The sequence below is a fragment of the Tachyglossus aculeatus genome, chromosome 6 (genome assembly GCF_015852505.1).
Source record: "Tachyglossus aculeatus isolate mTacAcu1 chromosome 6, mTacAcu1.pri, whole genome shotgun sequence".
Taxonomy (NCBI): Eukaryota; Metazoa; Chordata; class Mammalia; order Monotremata; family Tachyglossidae; genus Tachyglossus; species Tachyglossus aculeatus.
The window spans coordinates 42,715,369-42,738,117 of NC_052071.1; the positions used below are offsets into that span (position 1 = coordinate 42,715,369).

At 50.2% G+C, this 22,749-nt stretch overlaps 1 protein-coding gene across 1 annotated transcript in view; it reads left to right on the forward strand.

The window, feature by feature from the left end:
- The window catches only part of SHROOM4 (shroom family member 4), a 191,942-nt gene that overhangs the window by 127,924 nt on the left and 41,269 nt on the right, over positions 1–22,749 (forward strand). Inside the window, exons 3-4 of the mRNA XM_038747855.1 lie at positions 14,346–14,480; positions 19,772–22,220. Of these exons, the coding sequence (XP_038603783.1) occupies positions 14,346–14,480; positions 19,772–22,220 (2,584 nt within the window). The remainder of the gene's footprint in view (positions 1–14,345; positions 14,481–19,771; positions 22,221–22,749) is intronic.

The window sequence follows — 22,749 nt, forward strand, 5'->3', positions numbered from 1 at the left end:
ATTATCCACTAGGCTACACAGCTTCTCACTGTCTAAGTAGGAGGGGGAACAGACATTGAATCCTCATTTTGCAGATGAGGAAACTGAGGAATCCTGCTGGGTCCCGGCAGATGTGCGCTGGGGGAAGGAAGACATTCTGCCACCACTTGGTCAATTTATTGAGCGTCTACCTTGGGTGGAGCACAGTACTAAGTGCTTAGGAGAATTCAATAGAATTAGCTGATGCAATATCTGACCTTAAAGGGCTTCAATCTAGTGATCCGAAATGCCAAATGAAGTGTTTTTCCAGCACCATGACCTTCTCTTGGCCCTGCCACAAGCTGTCCAAAGTCGGAGCCTGCTCTTACAGTTGTTGACTTAAAATCAGTGCTCCTGGAGACCAGAACAGCTGACTGAGGGAAGACCCAGGAGGTAGGAACTAAGACACAGAGAAGCAGTGTGGCCTAATGGATAGAGCACTGGCCTGGGTTCTAATCCCAGCTCTGCCACCTGTCTGCTGTGTGAACTCGGACAAGTCACTTCACTTCTCTGTGCCTCAGTTTCCTCATCTGTAAAAATGGGGATGAAGACTGTGAGCCCCATGTGGGACAGGGACTGTGTCCAACCTGATCAGCTTGCATCTACCCAGCACTGAGAACAGTGCCTGGTACATAGTAAGCGCTTAACAAATGCCATTTAAAAAAAAAAAGACACCGGTAAAGAGTGGAGGTGGATTGTTAGGACAAGGCTGCAACAGACTGGAAACCCTTGACTCTCATGCCCTTAGTCTCAGTTAATAATATTCATTCAATTGTATTTATTGAGCACTTACTGTGTGCAAAACATTATACTAAGCACTTATAATTAATATAACTGTGGTATCTGTAAAAGTCCTTACTATAATAAGTGTGGAATTTGTTTAAGTGCTTACTAGAGAAACAGCATGGCCTAGTGGAAAGAGCCCGGCCCTGGGAGTTGGAGAACCTGGGTTCCAATCGTGGCTTCTCCACTGAACTGCTGTGTGACCTGGGACAATTCACTTCATTTCTCTGTGCCTCAGTTACCTCAACTACAAAATGGGGATTCAGTACTGTTCTCCTTCTGACTTAGACCGTGAGCCCCATATGGGACCTGATCACCTCCTCCCCCTCCCCATCCCTCCCACCTTACCTCCTTCCCCTCCCCACAGCACCTGTATTTGTGTATATATGTTTGTACATATTTATTTCTCTATTTATTTATTTATTTTATTTGTACGTATTTATTCTATTCATTTTATTTTGTTAATATGTTTTGTTTTGTTGTCTGTCTCCCCCTTCTAGACTGTGAGCCTGCTGTTGGGTAGGGACCGTCTCTATAACAAGATTCATTCAATTGTATTTATTGAGCGCTTACTGTGTGCAGAGCACTGTACTAAGCGCTTGGGAAGTACAAGTTGGCAACATAGAGAGACAGTCCCTTCCCAACAGTGGGCTCACAGTGTAAAAGCTACTATGTGCCATGGACTGTGCTAAGTGCCGGGATCGATACAATATAGTCAGATAACACACTGGCCCTGGCCCACATTTTTTTAATGGAATTTGTTAAGCGCTAACTGTGTGCTTACAACTACTAAATGCTGTGGTAGATAAAAACTAATCCAGTTGGACACAGTCAATGTCCCACATGGGATTCACAGGTTTAATCTCCATTTTATTCATCCAGTCCTATTTATTGAGTGCTTACTGTGTGCACAGATTTTACAGAAGAAGCAATTGAACTGGCTTCAAGCAAGAGCTCTCAGTCCTCCCAATCAATCAATCAATCAATCATATGTATTGAGCGCTTACTGTGTGCAGAGCACTGTACTAAGCGCTTGGGAAGTACAAGTTGGCAACATATAGAGACAGTCCCTACCCAACAGTGGGCTCACAGTCTAAAAGGGGGAGACAGAGAACAAAACCAAACATACTAACAAAATAAAATAAATAGAATAGATATGTACAAGTAAAATAAATAAATAGAGTAATAAATATGTACAAACTCCCACCCCTCCTCAACAGGGTGTAAGACCGGATTGGATTGTGAGTTCCCCCTTTAGTCTGTAAGCTCCTCATGGGCAGGGAATGTGTCTACAAACCCTGTTGCATTGGCCTCTCCCAAGCACTTAGCCCAGTGCTCAGCACACAGTAAGAACTCAATAAATACCATTAATTGATTAATTGAAGGAAGGCTAGCCAGTTAACAACATGTGGGGGTGTAGAGTGTGGATTGTGGACAGCCCCTTCCCTTCCCTGCCCCCCCCCCCCCCCCGCCCTCCCATCCTGAAGTCACCCTGAAGATAAAGACAAGGCTAAACTGTGACTTGTGGGAGGGCATAGCTTCCTCCCGCTGCATCCCCTGCCTTCTTTCCCTTTCCCTTCCTGGCAACTCCTCAAAATCTGGGAAATCGGACTGAAAGTCTGGGAAAGGAAACTCAGGGCGGAGTCATTGTGGAGATGGTCGTGCTGACGGGTGGCTACTGTTTGTGCTGCCTGGGCTGGGGCAGATACTGAGGGAGCTTTGCCGTCCTGAGATGTGATCTCGTCTGCCGGGGGCCTTGGGGAAGAACTGAGTGAAGGAGCTTCTCGGCTCTGAGGAGGTGAGTTTTTTCATCTGCCCTGGGACTAGAGGCAGATACCGAGGGAACTTCTTGTCTGCCCACGGGGTTTGGTGCAGATAATGGCCTCCCTCCTCAAATCCAACAGACAGTTACTCTCCCCCTCCATTCAAAGTATTGAAGGCGCATCTCCTCTAAGAAGCCTTCCCTAAGTCCTCCTTTTCTCTTCTCCCCCTCCCTTCTGTGTTGCCCTGACTTGCTCCCTTTATTCATTCATTTATTCATTCAATTGTATTTTTTGAGTGCTAACTGTGTGCAGAGCACCGTACCGAGCGCTTGGGTAGTACAAGTCGGCAACATATAGAGACGGTCCCTACCCAACAATGGGCTCACAGTCTAGAAGGGGAAGGTAGACAACAAAACAAAACATGCTCCCAGCCCCATAGCACTTATGTACATATATGTAATTTATTTCTATTAATGTGTATCTCCCCCTTTAGACTGTAAGGGGAATGTGTCTGTTTATTGTTATATTTTCCTCTCCCAAGTGCTTAGTACAGTGCTCTGCACATAGTAAGTGCTCAATAAATATGATTGAATGAACGAGTGAATGAAAGGTAATGAGGAAGCTTCTTGGCTCTGAGAAAGTGAATGTTCTCGTCTCCCAGACGGGCTTGGGGCAGATCCTGAGGGGGCTTCTCGCTTCTGAGGAGGGGAGTGTTCTCGTCTGCCTGGGGAACCAGTTGTAGGGCCTCTTCGCTATCTAATAATAATAATTATGGTACTTGTTAAGCGCTGACTATATGCCAGGCACTGTACGAAGTGCTGGGCTGGTTACAGGCAAATTGGGTTGACACGGTCCCTGGCCCACTTGGAGCTCACAGTCTTAATCGCCATTTTACAGATGGGTAACCGAGGCCCAGAGAAGTGAAGTGATTTGCCCAAGGTCACACAGCAGACAAGTGGCATCCCGGGCCTGTGCTCTATCCATTAGGCCATGCTGCTATATTTCTCCTCACTTTGGTCCAAGGAACGGACTCCCCTCCAGCCCTGCCATACAGTGTCTAGTTCAAGTGCTTTAACTTCTCTAATTTCAACTTTTCCCTTCCTGCCTTATAAAGACAGGCCCTTGCAGTCTTGTTTTCAGACTGTAAGCTCATTGTGGACAGGGAATGTTTCTGTTTTTTATTATACTGTACTCTCCCAAGCACTTAGTACAGTTCTCTGCACACAGTAAGCACTCAATAAATATGATTGAATGAATGAATGAAAGGTGGCGTGAGGTGGCTTTTTGGTAAGCAGCGTGGCCAAGTGGAAAGAGCATGGGCCTGAGACACGAGACCTGAGTTCTAATTCTGACTCCACCACTTGTCCACTGGGTGACCTTGGACAAGACACTTATCTTCTCCGTGCCTCAGTTACCTCCTCAGTAAAATGAGGATTAAGACTGTGAGCCTCATGTGGGACAGGGACTGTGACCAACCCGATTTGCTTTTATCCACCCCAGTGCTTAGTACACTGCCTGGCACATAGAAAACACTTAAATACCACAATTATTATTGTTATCAGTGGGAAGAACACAGACCTGGGAGACAGAAGACCTGGATTTTAATCCCGGATCTGCCACTAATCTGCTGTGTGACCTTGGGCAAGTCATTCTGAGAAGCAGCATGGCATAGTGGATAGCGCATGGGGCTAGGAATCAGACAGTCATGGGTTCAAATCCCGGCTCCGCCACTTGGCAGCTATGTGACTTTGGGCAATTCACTTCACTTCTCTGGGCCTCAGTTACCTCATCTGGAAAATGGGGATTAAGACTGTGAGCCCCCTGTGGGACTCCTTTATCCCCTGATTACCTTGTATCTACCTCAGATCTTAGAACAGTGCTTAGCACATAGTAAGTGCTTAACAAATACCATTATTATTATTATTATTTATCTGTGTCTCAGTTCTCTCACCTGCAGCATAGGGATTCAATACCTATTCTCCCTCCTACTCAGACTGTGAGCTCCATGTGGGAGATGATTTTCTTGAATCTACCTCATTTGTTCATTCAATCGTATTTATTGAATGCTTACTATAATAATAATAATAATAATGGCATTTATTAAGTGCTTACTATGTGCAAAGCACTGTTCTAAGCACTGGGGATGTTACAAGGTGGTCAGGTTGTCCCACGGGGGGCTCACGGTCTTAATTCCCATTTCACAGATGAGGTAACAGGCACAGAGAAGTTAAGTGACTTGCCCAAAGTCACACAGCTGACCACTGGTGGAGTCGGGATTTGAACCCATGACCTCTGACTCCAAAGTCCGTGCTCTTTCCACTGAGTCACGTTGCTTCTCTACTATATGCAGAGCACTGTACTAAGCGCTTGGGAAGTACAAGTCGGCAACATATAGAGACGGTCCTTACCCAACAATGGGCTCACAGTCTAGAACACCTTAGTACAGTGCTTGGCATATAATAAGCGCTGAGCAAATGCAATTATTATTATTAAAAGTTACCTGACAAGGGGGCTGCTGGTGGTTTGTTGGGATTCATTCATTCAATCGTATTTATTGAGCGCTTACTATGTGCAGAGCACTGTACTAAGTAAGGGTCATCAAAGCTTGTCTTTACTCCTAGGGTAGGGAGGGGAAGCAAGGCAGTGGTTGTGGTCAGGGAACATGCCTACCAGCTGTTATATTGTACCCTCCCAAGTGCTTAGTGCAGTGTTCTTCCTCCCTTTAAAGCCCTACTGAGAGCTCACCTCCTCCAGGAGGCCTTCCCAGACTGAGCCCCCTCCTTCCTCTCCTCCTCCCCATCCCCCTCCCTCCTTCCTTCCCCTCCCCACAGCACCAGTTTGTACATATTTATTACTCTATTTATTTTACTTGTAGATATTTACTATTCTATTTATTTTGTTAATGATGTACATCTAGCTTTATTTCTATTTATTCTGATGACTTGACACCTGTCCACATGATTTGTTTTGTTGTCTGTCTCCCCCTTCTAGACTGTGAGCCCGTTGTTGGGTAGGGACTGTCTCTCTATGTTGCCAACTTGTACTTCCCAAGCGCTTAGTACAGTGCTCTGCACACAGTAAGCTCTCAATAAATATGATTGAATGAATGCTCTGCACACAGTAAGCACTTAGTAAATACCACTATCTGATTGAGGAGCTGCAGTCCAGGTGGTGTTTTCTCAGGCCCATAGCAGGTCTGTAATTACAACAAAATTATGGTATTCATTAAACACTTACTGTGCACCAGGTACTGTTCTAAGCACTGAGGTAGGTACAAGCTAATCAGGTTGAACCCCGTCCCTGACCCATATGGGGTTCACAAGAGGGAGAGGGGGATTTAATCCCCATTTTACAGATGAGGTAGCTGAGGCCCAGAGAAGTTAAGTGACTTGCCCAGGTCACACAGCAGACAAATGGAAGAGCCGGGATTAGAACCCAGGTCCTTAGACACACAAACCTCGATTTTCTGGGACCCTCTGAGACCTTGCCTAATGTTCCAGGTCAAGTAGTAATCATCGTCATCATCAATTTGATATTTTGATATTTAAGTGCTTACTATATGCCAAGCACCGTGCTAAATATTGCGGTCAAGATACGTGGCTCAGTGGAAAGAGCCCGGGCTTGGGAGTCAGAGGTTGTAGGTTCTAATCCCAGCTCCGCCACTTGTCAGCTGTGTGATTTTAGGCAAGTCACTTGACTTCTCTGTGCCTCAGCTACCTCATCTGTAAAATGGGGATTAAGACTGTGAGCCCCACGTGGGACAACCCGATTACCTTTTATCCACCCCAGCGCTTAGAATAGTGCTTGGCGCATAGTAAGCGCTTAACAAATGCCATTATTATTATTACTATAATGCAGTCAGATCACAGTCCCTGTCCCATGCAGGGTTTACAGTCTAAGTAGGGGATGGGTGGAGAAGAGGCATTGAATCCCTGTTTTACAGATGAAGAACCTTGAGGCCCAGAGAAGGTAAGTGACTTGTCCAGAGCCTCGCAGCAGGGAGGTGGCAGAGCTGGGATTAGAAGCCAGGTTTCTTGCCTCTCAGTCCTTTGCTCTGTCTGTGAGCCAGAACGCTGCTGCTCCAAAAGGCTCACAGTTTCCAAACTGGTTCCAGCCTCGGGTTTCTCTGAGGTCTACACACAACCCTTCTCCCTAGGCCAGGGCTTTTTAAAATCTGCGGCCGCCTGGACTGTGGAGATATGATATTTTGGATCATAGGTGGCCCCCAACCTTTCAAGAAACTATAAAGGTGTTTGTGATAGGAAGCAGGAAGAAAGAGTGGCAGTGAGTGGGGGAAATCAATCAATCAATCAATCAATTGTATTTATTGAGCACTTACTGTGTGCAGAGCACTGTACTAAGCGCTTGGGTGGGAGGATGAGGGAATCATCAGGGAAGGTCTCTTGGAGGACCCTCTGGACTGTAAAACTCGTTTTGGGCAGGGAACGTTCCTGCTAATAATAATGATGGCATTTGTTAAGTGCTTACTATGTGCGAAGCACTGTTCTAAGCACTAGGGGGGATACAAGGTGATCAGGTTGTCCCACGTGGGGCTCACAGTCTTAATCCCCATTTGACAGATGAGGTAACTGAGGCTCAGAGAAATTAAGTGACTTGCCCAAGGTCACACAGCAGACATGTGGCGGAACCCATGACCTCTGACTCCCAAGCCCGGGCTCTTTCCACTGAGCCACACTGCTTCTCTGTTGTATTGCACTCTCCTAAGTGCTTAGTTCAGTGCTCTACACGTAGAAAGTGCTCAATAAATACTACTGACTAATCGGTTGGAGGAGAGGGGATTTTAACAGGATGGGGAGAGCAGTGGTCCCCCGGCAGGGAGTTCGCGGTAGGAGGGAGGGCTTAAGCAATGAGTCAGTGGCGAGAAGGAACCCGGTGTATAGGGCATCTTGAAAGGTAGTTCTTGTGGCCCTGGGTCTGGAGCAGGGCGCCTTCACACACTCAGGAAGTGGGAAAGATCCAAGTTGTACCCTTTGGGCATATGACATTCGCTCCACCCTCATCCCCAGAGCACTTGTATGCAGAAATAGACTGTAAGCTCATTGCAGGCAGGGAATGTGTCCATTTATTGTTGTATTGTACCCTCCCCAATTGCTTAGTACAGTGATCTGCACACAGCAAGTGCTCAATAAATGTGATTGAATGAATCTATGAATTATTTATATCAATGTCTGTCTTCCCCTCTGGACTGGACTGTCTCCCCTTCTTCCAAGCGCTTAGCCCGGGGCTCTGCACAGAGTCAGCGCTCAATAAATACCGCTGATCGATTGATTCACCCCAGCCGAGAAAGAACCGCTGTAATAATAATGACGATTAATAATTATGGTACTTAGTAACCGCTTACTATGTGCCAAGCCCTGTTCTAAACACTGGGGTAGGTACAAGTTAATCAGGTTAGACACAGTCCCTGTCCCACAAAGGGCTCACATTCGTAATCTCCATTTTACAGATGAGGTAACTAAGGTCCAGAGACGTGAACTGACTTGCCCAAGTTCACACAGCAGACAAGTGGCAGAGCTGGGGTTAGAACCCAGGTCCTTCTGACTCGCAGACTGGTGCTCTATCCATTGAGCTACGCTGCTTCTCTGTAGCAGGGCAGGCTCTGGAAGCTGCAAATCCGCTGGTTCCCCAGCCTGAACCAGAGCTGGTTCCTCACCTTCTGACCTCTGAGTTGTGCTTTCCTCCCCCCTGACCTAGAAACCCCCCAGAGACGGCCGCCGAGCGAGGTCTGTGTGGAGGAGGAAGCCAAGAATTCTTTTAAGTGCGTGTGTCGGAGGTGTTTTTCCCTCCCGCCTTTTATGTATTTTTAAAAGTTCTTTTTGGACGTGAGCTTTATCTTTCCCTAACATCACTTCCTTGCTTTTTTCCTGAGCCCTCCACGGCCACGGAAGGCGTCCCTGGCTTCTGCATTGGCCGGCGATTTGTCGGAGGGGGCCGGGCCGGGGCCAGGGGCCAACATTGCTGGAGAAAGCCTGTTTTTGGTAGCCGGCCCGACTTGTCACCCCCTCCTCACTTGCCACTGGGCAGCTCTGGGCGACTGGCCGGGCTGAAGGCGGATTCATTCATTCATTCATTCATTCATTCATTCAATCGTATTTATTGAGCACTTACTGTGTGCAGAACACTGTACTAAGCACTTGGGAAGTACAAGTTGGCAACATATAGAGACGGTGGGCTCACAGTCTAGAAGGGGGAGACAGAGAATAAACCATATTAACAGAATAAAATAAATAGAATAAATATGTACAAGTAAAATAAATAAATGAATACAGTAATAAATATGTACAAACATATATACATATATACAGGTGCTGTGAGGAAGGGAAGGAGGTAAGGCAGATGCTCGGCCCTCTGCCTCAACTTGGAGGTCTTTGGCCCCTGTGGGCTGGGGGAGGCACAGGGAGGCTTTGGGGGACCACCAAAACCCTAACCCTCCTACCTAGGGATGTTGTAAGGTGAAAAGGAGATAATGGGCATGTGAATTTTTCATTAGAACAATTGTAGCTCTATTAAAGTTGTTTATTACCATTATTATTATTATTTATTATTCAGCACGGCCTAGTGGACATATCACTAGGAATCAAAAGGACCTGGGTGCTAATCCCGGCTCTGCCACTTGTCTGCTCTGTGACCCTGGGTAAGTCACTTCACTTCCCTGGGCCTCAGTTCCCTCATCTGTAAAATAGGGATTAAGACAGTGAGCCCCACGTGGGACATGGACTGTGTCCAACCTGATTAGCTTCTATCTACCCCAGTGCTTAGTGCAGTGCCTGGCACATAGTAAGCGCTTAACAACTACCATAAAAAAATATTATCAGTACTAGTCAGTTGGACGTGAGGAGGACGTATTGTGTAAGGCAAATAATAATGAAAGCTGATGGGATTTTTTGCCCATGTGGTTCTTTGGAGATGTGTGAGAGGGGATTGAGGGCTTGTAAACCTTTTGAACTTGAGTGAATGTTACAGTCACTCTAGCCTGGTATTCATTATGTGCTTACTATGTGTCAAGCACTGTTCTAAGCGCTGGGTTAGATACTAGTTAATCAGGTTGGACACAGGTTGGGGGTCATAGTCTAAGTAGGAGAGAGACCAGGTATTGAATCCCAATTTTGCATTTGAGGAAACTGAGCACGGAGGAGTGGAGTGAATTTCCCAAGGTCACACAACAGGTGAGTCTCAAAGGTGGGATTAGAACCCAAGTCTTCTGACTCCCAGGCCTGTGATTTTCCATTAGGCCACCCTGCTTCACATGTTTGTGACCAGGGAACATATCCTCTAACTCCATTATATTCTCTCAAGTGCTTAATACAGTGCTCTCCACCCAGTAAGCACAATAATAATAATAAAATTTGGTCATGTATTCATTCAGTCATATTTATTGAGTGCTTACTGTGTGCAGAGCACTATACTAAGTGCTTGGAAAGTATAATTCAACAGTAGAGAGAATCCCTGTCCCTACTGTGTTCCAAGCACTGTACTAAGTGCTAGGGTAGATAAAAGATAATCAGGTTAGACACAGTCTCTTTACCACATGGGGCTCACTGTCTTCATCCCCATTTTACAGATGAGGTAACTGAGGCACAAAGAAGTTAATAATAATAATGATAGGAGTAATTGTGGTACTTACTATGTGCCAGGCACTGTACTAAGTGATGGGGTAGATACAAGGTAATTGGATTGGACACAGTCCCTTTCCAACATGGGGCTAACAGTCTTCATCCCCATTTTAGAATTGTGGTAACCGAGACACAAAGAAGTCATGTGACTTGCCCCAAGTCACAAAGCTGGTGAGTGGCAGAACCGGGTTTAGAACCGAGGTCATCCGACTCCCGGATCCATTCTCTTTCCACTGGGCAGCAGTACTTCCCAAGAGTTTCCTTCTCCATGCAGTAAAATCTACAGCTAAGCAATAATAATAATAATTGTGGTGTGTGTGGTAAGCCCTTGCTGTGCACAAAGCACTGTGCCATATCATGGGGTAGATACAAGATTATGAGGCAGGACTGAGTCTCTGCCCCCTCTGAGGCTCCCAGTAATAATAATAATAATAATAATAATAATAATAATAATAATAATAATAATAATGGTATTTGTTAAGCTCTTACAATATGCCAGGCACTGTACTAAAATGCTGGAGTGGATATAAGCCAGTTAGGATGGATTAAGTCCCTGGCCCACGTGGGGCTCTCACAGTCTTAATCCCCATTTTCCAGATGAGGTAACTGAGGCCCAGAGAAGTCAAGTGACTTGCTCAAGGCCACAAAGCAGACACGTGGAGGAGTCGGGATTAGAACCCATGACCTTCTGATTCCCAGGCCCTTGCTCTGTCCACTATGCCACGAGGAACTTTGTGTGTCTGGAGACTGCAGGAACCGCTTCTCCTGCCCAGTTTTCTCCCCCAAAATCCCAGCCATGATTGCAGTGCTATCCCGACTGGATTACCTCATCAGCCTCCTCTCTGATCTCCCATCCTTCTGTCTCTCCCCACTTCAGTCTATACTTCACTCTGCTGCCCGGATTATCTCTGTATAGAAACGCTCTGGGCATGTCACTCCCCTCCTCAAAAATCTCCAGTGGTTGCCTGTCAACCTACGAATCAAGCAAAAACTCCTCACTCTTAGCTTCAAGGCTCTCAATCCCCTCGTCCCCTCCAACCTCACCTCCCTTCTCTCCTACAGCCCAGCCAGCACCCTCCGCTCCTCTGCTGCCGCCAACCTCCTCACTGTACCTCATTATCACCTGTCCCGCTGTCGATCCCCTGCCCACGTCCTTCCCCTGGCCTGGAATGCCCTCCCTCCACACATCCGCCAAGCTAGCTCTTTTCCTCCTTCCAAAGCCTTACTGAGAGCTCACCTCCTCCAAGAGGCCTTCCCAGACTGAGCCCCCTTTTTCCTCTCCTCCTCCCCAACCCTACCTCCTTCCCCGCCCTACGGCACTTGTATATATTTGTACAGATTTATTACTCTGTTTTACTTGTACATATTTACTATTCTATTTATTTTGTTAATGATGTGCATATAGCTATAATTCTACTTATTCTGACGATTTTAACTCCTGCCTACATGTTTTGTTTTGTTGTTTGTCTCCCCCTTCTAGACTGTGAGCCCATTGTTGGGTAGGGACCGTCTCTATATGTTGCCGGCTTGTACTTCCCAAGCGCTTAGTCCAGTGCTCTGCACACAGTAAGCTCTCAATAAATACGATTGAATGAATGAACAGCCCCGACCCGCATCAGATAGCTTCCTCTTTCCCTTCTTATCTCGTCCTCGCTGCCCTTGGTGGAATGCCGGCATCTGAAGCTGGCATCCAGGAGCCTCCTTTACCCTCTGCCCCCCCGGGTTCCTCCCCACCCACACTCTGCCCCCCACCTCCCCGCGACCCACCTTCCGCAAAGCGCTCCTCACAGTTGCCGTGCTGTATGTGGTTGCTGTGTCCCCAGATGCTCTCAATCAATCAGTCCAATGATTGTGTTTATTGAGCGCTTACTTCGGGCAGAGCACTGTACTAAGCACTTGGAGCACAACACAGCAGAGATTGTAGATGCATTCTCCTTCCTTACCTCCTTCCCTTCCCCACAGCACCTGTATATATGTATATATGTTTGTACATATTTATTACTCTATTTATTTTACTTGTACATATCTATTCTATTTATTTTATTTTGTTAATATGTTTGGTTTTGTTCTCTGTCTCCCCCTTCTAGACTGTGAGCCCACTGTTGGGTAGGGACTGTCTCTATATGTTGCCAACTTGTACTTCCCAAGCGCTTAGTACAGTGCTCTGCACACAGTAAGCGCTCAATAAATACAATTGATTGATTGATTCCCTTCCCACAACGAGCTTACGCTCTAGAGGGAGAGACAGATGCTGAGCTCCTAGTTTGGAACGTCCTCCCTCTCCACACCTCCAAAGCCTTATTGTAGGCCCTCTCCTCCAAGAGGCCTTCCCTGACTAAACCCTCATTTTCTCTTCTCCCACTCCCTTCTGCATCGCCCTTGCAATTGGAGTTGCACCCTCTATCTCCCCCTCCCTCAGCCCCAAAGCACTTATGTACAGAGCCATAAGTTACTTATATAACTTAATGTCTGCCTCCCCCTCTAGACTAAAAGCTCATTGTGTGCGAGGACTGTGTTTACCAACTCTGTTATTGTTACATTATACTCTCCCAAGCACTGAGTCCAGTGCACCGCACACAGTAAGAGCTCAGTAAATAAGATTGGTTGAGTGCTTGGCACAGTGCTCTGAACAGATTAAGCGCACAGTGGGAAGTTTAGTGTCTTGACACTCTTTACCTAAAGTTCACTACATGTGGTTTTAAGCTGGAGCCACTAGAAAAAGTAGCAAACTCCTTATGGGGAAGGAGTGCGTCTGCTAACTCTGTTGTACTCTCTCAAGTGCTTAGTGTAGTGCTCTGCACATACTAAGTGCTCAGTAAATACTACTGACTAATAGGGAGTCTTGGGGTGAAGGCTGGTTAGTCAAAAGGTATCACGGACAGCTGCTTGTGGTTCCATATTACACACGCAGTCTTCTAGACTGTAAACTCGTTAGAGGCAGGGGTCTTGTCCGCTAATTCTATTGTATTGTACCCCCCCAAGCGCTTAGTACAATGCTCTGCACATAGTAAGCACTCAATCAACACCACTGACAGATTGAAATGAGTGATGGACATCCAGGGAGCACTCCTGATCTTTGCTGAAGATATGAGGATCTCCTTTTCAAATTTGGGCCGGGGAAGATTCATCCTTTCCTCAGTACTCACCCGAACACCTGTGGCTGTGCAGAGCCCTGTTCTAGTAATAATAATGGTGATAATAAGATTTTGGGTATTTGTTAAGTCCTTACTATAGGCCAAGCATGGTAACAAGCACTGGGGCAGATACAAGATAAATCAGGTTCTCCATGGGATTCAATACTGTGTTCAACCTGATTTGCTTATATCCACCCTAGAGCTTAGTACAGTGCCTGGCACATAGTAAGCACCTAACAAATACCATTATTATTATTATTATTATTATTATTATTATTATTAATAATAATAAATGGGAGGAACAACAGGTAATGAATCCCCATTTTGCAGGTGAGGGAACTGAAGCACAGAGAAGTAAAATGACTTACCCAAGGTCACACAGCAGATAAGTGGCAGAGCTGAGAGGCTCCTTCCACTAGGCCACGCTGCTTCTCCCTTCTAGCTTGGGCACGCACAAGAGAAGAAGACCCCAGTCCCTGTCTTGACCAGCTTGCAAGTTGATGCAGAAAGCAGAAGGAGCAGCTTCAGAATGATTGTGGCTTTAAAAAAAAAAAATGAAAAAAGGTTTTTCCCACACCCTGGAGAGACTTGACTAAAATGAAATGGGCAGAGTTTATTTTCTCCCAGGATGAGGGTAGGGAGGTTCTTGTGTTTGCAGGGCAACTTCTGCTCCAAACTAACCCAAAAGATCAAGAGGGTCTGAGAGACTGTGTGGGGACCCAACCCTTGATCTCCATGAATTTTTTTGCCGCAGCCCAGGGCGCTGGACGTCTGCAGTGGGGAGGAGTGTTAGAAGGGTTGTGGCATGGTGCCTTTGAAGGGGTAGGGGTGGGGGGCTCAGAAGAGCCGGATGGGGTGCCCAGACCTTGTGGGATCTCCTGATAAAGCATCTCCCTTTATCTGGGGAGGGGGCGGTGGCGGAGGAGGGAAGCCAAAAGCTGTCCAGGAAGTGATTTCAGCCCTGGTTCCTTTAAGCTGACTTCCTCCCCATTCTTGTTGTCCGCTCTTGGCAGGAGGAACGTTCCTGTCATCAGGCCTCACTCATGGCACCTGGCCAAGCTGTCCGAGGTCCGGGCTGAAGCGGCCACCACCATGCACTTTCCCTCCGATGCCTTCAGCTTGTCTTGGCACTCGGGATGTGACACGAGGTGAGTTCTGTAGCATCTCCTGCTCCTTTGCATCCTTGTCCTTGTCCTCCTCCGTGTTCTTGTGCTCAACCTCCTTGTTCTCCTCATCCTTGTCCTCCTCATCCTTTTCCTCCTTCTCCTCCTCCTCCTTGTAGTCCTCCTCCTCGTCCTCTTCCGCCTCATCATCGACCTCCTCCTCTTCCTCCTCCTCGTCATCGTCGTCCTTGTCCTCATCCTCCTTGGCTTCCTCTTCATCCTTCTCCTCCTCTTTCATTCATTCATTCATTCAGTCGTATTTATTGAGCGCTACTATGTGCAGAGCACTGTACCAAGTGCTTGGGAAGTACAAGTTGGCAACATATAGAGATGGTCCCTACCCAACAACGGGCTCACAGTCCTCTTCTTTCTCCTCGTCCTCCTTCTCCTTGTCCTCCTCATCGAGAAGCAGCGTGGCTTAGTGGGAAGAGCATGGGCTTAGGAATCAGAGGTCGTGGGTTCTAATCCCAGCTCCCCCACTTGTCAGTTGTGTTACTTTGGGCACATCACTCTGCTTCTCTGTGCCTCAATTACTTCATCTGTAAAATGGGGATTAAGACTGTGAGCCCCACGTGGGACAACCTGTTTACCCTCTTCCCCCATCACTTAGAACAGTGCTTAGCACTTAGTAAGCGCTTAACAAATACCATCATCATTATTATTATTATTTTTATTATCGTTGTCCTCCTCCTTCTCATTCTCCTCCGGCTCGTCATCCTCATCATCCTTATCCTCATCATCCTCCTGCTCATCCTTGTCCTCCGTCATCCTTGTCCTCATCCTCCTTATCCTCGTCCACCTCCTGTTGGTTGTTGTCTTCCTTCTAGTCCTTGTCCTCCTCTTCCTCATCTCCTTCTTGTACTCCCTCTCCTCCTCCTCCTTGTCCTCATCACCAGGATGCTCTTTCTCTGACCCTGCTCTGGTCGGGCTTTGTATGTGCCGTCCCTCGTTTTCCTGAGAGGCAGGGGGTTTCCCTCCAGCTGCAGTCTCCTTTCAGCTTCCCCGGCTCTTAACGCTGTGGAGTCTGACTGTCTCCAAGGAGGGAGCATCATCATTCAACTGAGGGAGGAGGCTCTACTCTCCCAGAACAGTGGGGACAAGTAGTTCACTGGGTCCTACTGTGTGATCTTGGGAAGGTCACTTAAATTCCCTGGGCCTCAGTTCCCTCATCTGTAAAATGGGGATCCAGTACTCATTCACCTTTCCTAAAACTGTGGGCACCATTGGGTCAGGGATTGGGTCTGATCTGATTGTGGTATACCAACCCCTGGGTTAAACCTCGTCCTTTTTTTTTTCCTTTTATGGTATTTGTTAAGCACTTACTACGTGCCAGGTGCTATACTAAGTGCTGGAGTAGGTACCAGCTAATCAGGTTGAACACAATCCCTGTTCCACAAGGGGCTCACAGTCTTAATCCTCATTTTACAGATGAGGGAACTGAGTCACAGAGAAGTGAAGTGACATGGCCGAGGTCACGAAGGAGACAAGTGGTGGGGCCAGGATTGGAACCCAAGTCCATCTGACTCTCAGGCCCGTGCTCTGTCCATTATGCCACACTGCTTCTCAATGCTTGGCACGTAGTCAGCACTTAACAAGTACCGCTCTTGCCACTACTGGTATTGGGCAATCCTGAGTCTCTCTGTCTGCCGAGCATTTTGGGAGACTGAGTCCCAGGGGAGACGCGGAGGGAAGGGGGTCAGACGTCGGGGCTGTCGTCAGCCCCCAGAGGCCTCTCTGAGCTCATCGGCCTCCAGCCTTCCTACCCACACTCATCCAACTCGTCCCTTCCCCCTTCTCGCATGAGCTGTTCTTTCCTCCGGGGCCCCCGCTCTGTGGGACGGAGGCAGAGGACAGGGAAGGAACAGGAAGCAGCCTCGCCTAATAGCAAGAGCACGAGCCTAGGAAGACCTGGATTCTAATCCCCGATCTGTCACTCGTCTGCCGTCTGATCTCATTCCCCCTGCATCTCCCCCGGGGCTCAGTTCCACCAAAATGCATGTCACAGAGCAGACATGTAGCAGCCCTGACATCTGACCCCCTTCCCTCTACGTCTCCCCTGGGACTCAGTCTCCCAAAATGCTCAAGAGACAGAGACCCAGGATTGCCCAGTACCCAGCAGATGAGGTCACTTCATTTCTCTGGTCCTCAGGTCCCTCATCTGTAAAATGGAGATTAAGACTGTGAGCCCCGTGGGGGACAGGGACTGTGTCCAACCTGATTAGCTTGTATCTACCCCAGCGCTTAGTACAGTGCCTGGCACATAGTAAGCACTTAACAACTACCTTTTTTTAAAAAAATAGAAGTTGTAGATTTTAAGCAGCATGGTCTAATGCAAAGAGCTTGGGCTTGGGAGTCAGAGAATGTGGGTTCTAATCCTGGTTCTGCCACATAATAATAATAATGATGATGGCATTTATTAAGTGCTTACTATGTGCAAAGCACTGTTCTAAGCGCTGGGGATTTTACAAGGTGATCAGGTTGTCCCACGGGGGGCTCACAGTCTTAATCCCCATTTTACAGATGAGGTAACTGAGGCACAGAGAAGTGAAGTGACTTGCCCAAAGTCACACAGCTGACAAGTGGCGGAGCTGGGATTTGAACCGATGACCTCTGACTTCAAAGCCCGGGCTCTTTCCACTGAGCCACACTGCTTCCCTTGCTGTCTCTTGAGCATTTTGGGAGACTGAGTCCCAGGGGAGACGTGGAGGGAAGGGGGTCAGACGTCGGGGCTGCTACATGTCTGCTCTATGACCTTGGGCAGTTCACTTCACTTCTCCAGGCCTCAATTCCCTCATCTGTAAAATGGGGATTAAGACTGTGAGTCCCATGTAGGACAGGGAATGTGTCCAACCAGATTACCTTGTATCTACCCCAGCACTTAGACCAGTGCTTGGCACATAGTAAGCACTTAAATAGAATTTTTTAAAAAAGAAGTTGTAGATTGTAAATTAGACTATATGGAAAAGCAGCTAGAGCTTCGACCTGGGAGTCAGAAGGTCATGAGTTCTAATCCTGGCTTTGCCACTTGTCTGCTGTGTGACGTTGGGCAAGTCACTTCTTGGTGCCTCAGTTTCCTCATCTGTAAAATGGGGATTGAGACTGTGAGCCCCACATGGACAGGGACTGTGTCCAATGCGATTTGCTTATATCCACTCCAGTGCTTAGTACAGTTTCTGGCACATAGTAAGCGCTTAACAAATGCCGTGATGATGATTATTATTAACGTAGGGGTGGGGGCAGGGTCCAGCCCAGCTCCTTCCTGAAACTTCAGGACACAGAGAGAATAAGCCCCCTTGTCAGACTGGACCAGCTTTGGTCAGAGCAACTGTAGGGTGACCTCTCTCCTCAGCCACGCTGCCCACCGGTAACCCTCCTGCCCTCTCCCCCTCCACCCCATTGGTCCTGGGGGGCAGAGGGAGCACCTAATCTGTAAAATGGGGATGAAGACTGTGAGCCCCACATTGGTCAGATACTGTGTCTGACTTGATTTGCTTGTATAATAATGATGGCATTTGTTAAGCGCTTACTATATGCAAAGCACTGTTCTAAGCTCTAGGGGGGACACAGGGTCATCAGGTTGTCCCACGTGGGGCTCACAGTCTTCGTCCCCATTTTACAGATGAGGGAACTGAGGCCCAGAGTAGAGAAGTGACTTGTCCAAAGTCACACAGCTGACAATTGGTGGAGTCGGGATTTGAACCCGTGACCTCTGACTCCCAAGCCTGGGCTCTTTCCATTCAGCCATGCTGCTCCATCCTAGAGGCTTAGTTCAGTGCCTGGCAAATAGAAAGCACTTAACAAATACCATTATTATTATTACTACAGCCCGAATGAGACCATCATGCAACCCGTTGGCGGGCTCCCTCCATCTCGATGGGGTATTTTTTTTGGAATATGGAGTTTCTGATCCCAAGGAGGAGGAAGAGGGGAACTCCACCCTGACTTCCATTAACTCGGAAGAGGCAGGGCTTGTTTTCCCTCCAACAGAGCTTTTCCTTATTTTCAGCTGGAGTCATGTTTTGGTTGCACCGAGTCCGTCTTTGTCTTTAAAGCAGGAAGGGTGTTAGAGCCGGTAGCAAGGGTCATTGCCAACAAGGAGCTGATGAATTAAGGGCCCACTGGATGTCAAGATGATCCCAGGGTCGGGGGCCTGGGCAAGGGGCAATGGACTTGAGGATCTAGTTTCCTCATCTGGAAAATGGGGATGAAATACCTGTTTTTTCTCACCGTTAGACTACGAACCCCATGTGGGCTAGGGACTGTATCAGCACTTAGTACAATGATTGGAACATAGACTTAACAAATACAAGAACAAGAAGAATCATCATTATTATTATTACGATAATCTTTTCTGCTAAAATCTGGGAATCGATCAGTGGCATTTATTGAGGACTTACTACGTGCAGAGCACTGTACTAAGCGCTGGGGTAGAGAAGCCACATGGCATGGCCTAGAGCATAAAATCACAAGCCTGGGAGTCAGAGGACCTGCCTCCGCCAGTTGCGTGGGTTCCAATCCCGGCTCTGCCACTTGTCTGCTGTGTGGCCTTGGGCACGTCGCTTCACTTCTCTGGGCCTCAGTTCCCTCATCTGTGAAATGGGGATTAAGACTGTGAGCCCCATGGGACAGGGACTGAATCCAACCTAATCTTCTTATATCTACCCCAGCGCTTAATACTGTGCCTGATGCATAGTAAGTGCTTAACTTAATACCGCAATTACTATTATTACTATACTTTATTGATACTAGTGTCCATCTCTCTCTCCAGACTGTGAGCTCACTGAGGGTGGGGATCATGTCTACCAACCCTGTGGTAGCGTACTCTCCCAAGAGCTTAGTCCAGTGCTCCGCACATGCTAAGTGTGCAGTAAATACGATCGATCGATAAAGTGCTCAAAACATACCACCGGGAGAGTGATCGATGAATTGATCTATAAACAGGGTCCCTTCCAGTGTTACTCCTTCCTTGTTGCTCTCGACTGTAAGTTCATTGTGGGTGGTGAATGTGTCTGTTTACCGCTTTACTGTCCTTTCCCAAGCGCTTAGTACAGTGCTCTGCACAGAGTTAGCACTCAATAAATTCCTTCATTCATTCAATCGTATTTATTGAGCGCTTACTGTGTGCAGAGCACTGTACTAAGCGCTTGGGAAGTACAAGTCAGCAACATATAGAGATGGCCCCTACCCACCAACGGGCTCACAGTCTAGAATAGGATTGACTGAATGAATGAATGCTCCCCCGCATCGCACCTGACACCTGTGTCTATTGTGTGCAGCGACCTGAGTCTGCAGTGGAACCAGCTGTCCCGACACTGCAGCACGGACAAAAGCAGCTCGATCGGCAGCATGGAGAGCCTGGACCACCACCCCGGCCAAGCGTACGACGAGGGTGACCTCTCGCCCGTGGACCAGAGCCTCTACCAGAATAAGCGGGACTCCGCCTACAGCTCGTTTTCCGCCAGCTCCAACGCTTCCGACTACGCTCCGTCCCTGCGGCCCGAGGAGGCCGCCTCCACGGACTGCATCTTCCAGGGCCTGGGCCCCGGCAAGCCCCAGGAGGGGCGCTACCTGCAGACGGGGCCCGGGCCCCGACCCTCCTCGTGCCCCCACGAGAGCAATCTCTCCGGCCCGGGCAGAGCGGGCGGCTCGGCCTGCGGCCCCCCGCAGCCCCCGGTGCGGAGAGACAGCCTGCGTGCGTCCAGGGCCCAGCCCGGCCCCGGGGAGAGGCGCCGGGCCTCGGCCCCCGCCGACGCCTCGCACCTCAAGGGTCGCCAGGCCTCCGACGCCTCCCTGTTGGCGAGGGAGCCCCTCAGCGGGTCCCGCTGCCCCTGCGGGCAGCCCCCGGGGGCCTGCGAGGGCCACTGGAAGGAGCGTCCGGCAGCTGACCGGTACTGTGGCCCAAACGCCCAACCCGACCCCGGCCACGAGCAACCGGTGAGGGAGGTTCCCGGGGGCGGGGACGGAGGGGCCCAACGAGCCCGGAGGCCCGGAGAGGATGCAGAGGATGCGGCCGGGCCCCGTGCCGACCGTCCCTCCCTCGGCCCCGCCGGGCCATCCGGGCACCGGCACAGCGCTCCCGAGCAGCTGCTGGCCTCCCAGCTGCGGGCCCTGCGCCTCGGGGCCGAAAGGGGCACAGAGGGCGACGAGGCCGAGCTTCCGACCGTCCAGGAGGGTCACCGGTGGACCCTGTCGCCCCTGCACGGTACCCCCGGGGGCCGGGGTAGCCCCTGCCGTCAACTCCCCAGAGGAATCCGCGACCCACTCGGTGCCGAGGTCCCAGACTCCTCACGAGGGAGCTCCCCTGCCGCCGCCGCCGGAGAGGCCCGCGGGGCCCCCCCAGAGTGCCAGGATGGCACCCGGTCCCCCAGTGGGGGCTGCCCAGACCCGGGCATCAACCCCCAGCAACCCGACCCCCGGCAGTCCTCCCCGCCTAGTCGGCCAGCCCAAGAGAGCCCCCCGAGCCCCAAGCCGGCCGGAGGCCCCCGGGCGCCGGCGGACGAGGGTGGGCGAGCGGGTGCCAGGAGGAGCGGGGGGACCCGGTGCCGTTCCACCCAGATGCGGCGGAAGAGCGAGCGATTCGCCACCAACCTGCGCAATGAGATCCAGCGGAGGAAGGCCCAGCTCCAGAAGAGCAAGGGCCCGGCCGGCCTGCTGGGCGGGGAGGAGCCGGTGGAGGAGGCGGAGGAGCTGGAGGACACCCCGGGGCACCCTCCCGACCCATCCCCACCACCCACCTCTGGACCCTCTCCTCCTCCTCCTCCTCCTCCTCCTCCATCCCCGCCTCTGCCGCCCCCTTCCCCGCCTCACGGCGGGTGGCCCGGGCCAGTCGCCCAGAACCTCAGCAGGACCCGCATGTCCCGGGCTAGGTCTTCTGAATGCCTCAGTCAAGAAGCCAAGAGCCACGGCCCCAGAGCGGTGCCGGAGGCCCCCGGGAGTCCCAGCCGGAGGCCCATCTGGCCCGCGGCCGGGCCGGACCTCCGGTGGAAGACCCCCGACCCCGAGAAGCAGCGGGCGCCCGCCGTCGCGGCACGTGGGGGACGTTGGCGGTGGTCTCCAGAGCACAAGCTGCAACCTCACCTGGAGTCCTCCCCGGACGGAGGCCCCGACTCGTACGAGAAGGAGTCGGCCGGCCGGGCCCCGGAGGACGCCATCCTCCTGCCCTTCGCCGACAGGAGGAAGTTCTTCGAGGAGACCAGCCGGTCCGTGTCCACGCCTCACCTGCCCGGCCTGGCGGCTCTGTCCGCCCGGCACAGCAAACCGGTGGCCCTGAGACCGAAGCCCCCGGACCAGAGCTCCTTCCGCCCGGTCAACTCGGACTGCAGGGATCTGAGGCGGCACTCGGTGGACCAGACCTTTCGCTCCTCGTCTCCCCTGCCTCCTCCGGAGCCCTCCGCTTACCCAGATTGCTTTGCCGCCAAAGGCCTGGAGCAGCCCGTGTGCTACCAGCCCGTGACCCACCGCGGGGAGTTCGAGTATCTCAGGACTTACCCGTTCCCCTGCAACGTCCAAGGCGCCGTGGTCCACGACGCGTGCCCCTACTGTTCCGGGGAGCTCTGCCCGGCTCTGCTCAAGAGGAGTCTGCCGCCCAGCCACCGCGGCTGCCGCTGCCACCACCTCCAGTGGGCCCGCTGCTCGGACTGCTGCTGCCCGGCCCAGCGCCAGGTGCTGGAAGAGAACGGCATGATGCGGGGCGGTGCTTGGCCGGGCCGGAAGCCATTCGTGCAGGTAAGGGCCGGGCTGCCCCTGTGCTCGCCCCCCTCCTTGTTGCCGACCCTGAGGGGGCATCTGGGAAAGGGCCCCCAGACTTCCAGCTCGTTGGCTATGACCGGGTCCTTCCCTGCTCCTTTGGGGCACCATTTATTTTAAATGGCATTTGTTAATCACTTAATATGTGCCAGGCACTGTACTGAGCGCTGGGGCTAGATACAAGATAATCAGGTTGGACAAAATCCATGTCCCACATGGGGCTCACGCTCTTAATCTCCATTTTACAGATGAGGTAACTGACTCATTTTCTCCCGTTTTCCATTTCATTAGTTACGGCACTTATTAAACACTTACTGTGAGCCAAGCACTGTCCTAAGCGCCAAGGTAAATACAAGACAATCAGGTTGGATGCAGTCCCTGTCCCACGTGGGACTCACACTCTTAATAAGCACTCAATAAATACGATTGAATGAATGAATCCCCATTTTGCAGATGACGTAACTGAGTCACAGAGAAGTAAAGGGACTTTCCCGAGGTCACGTGGCAG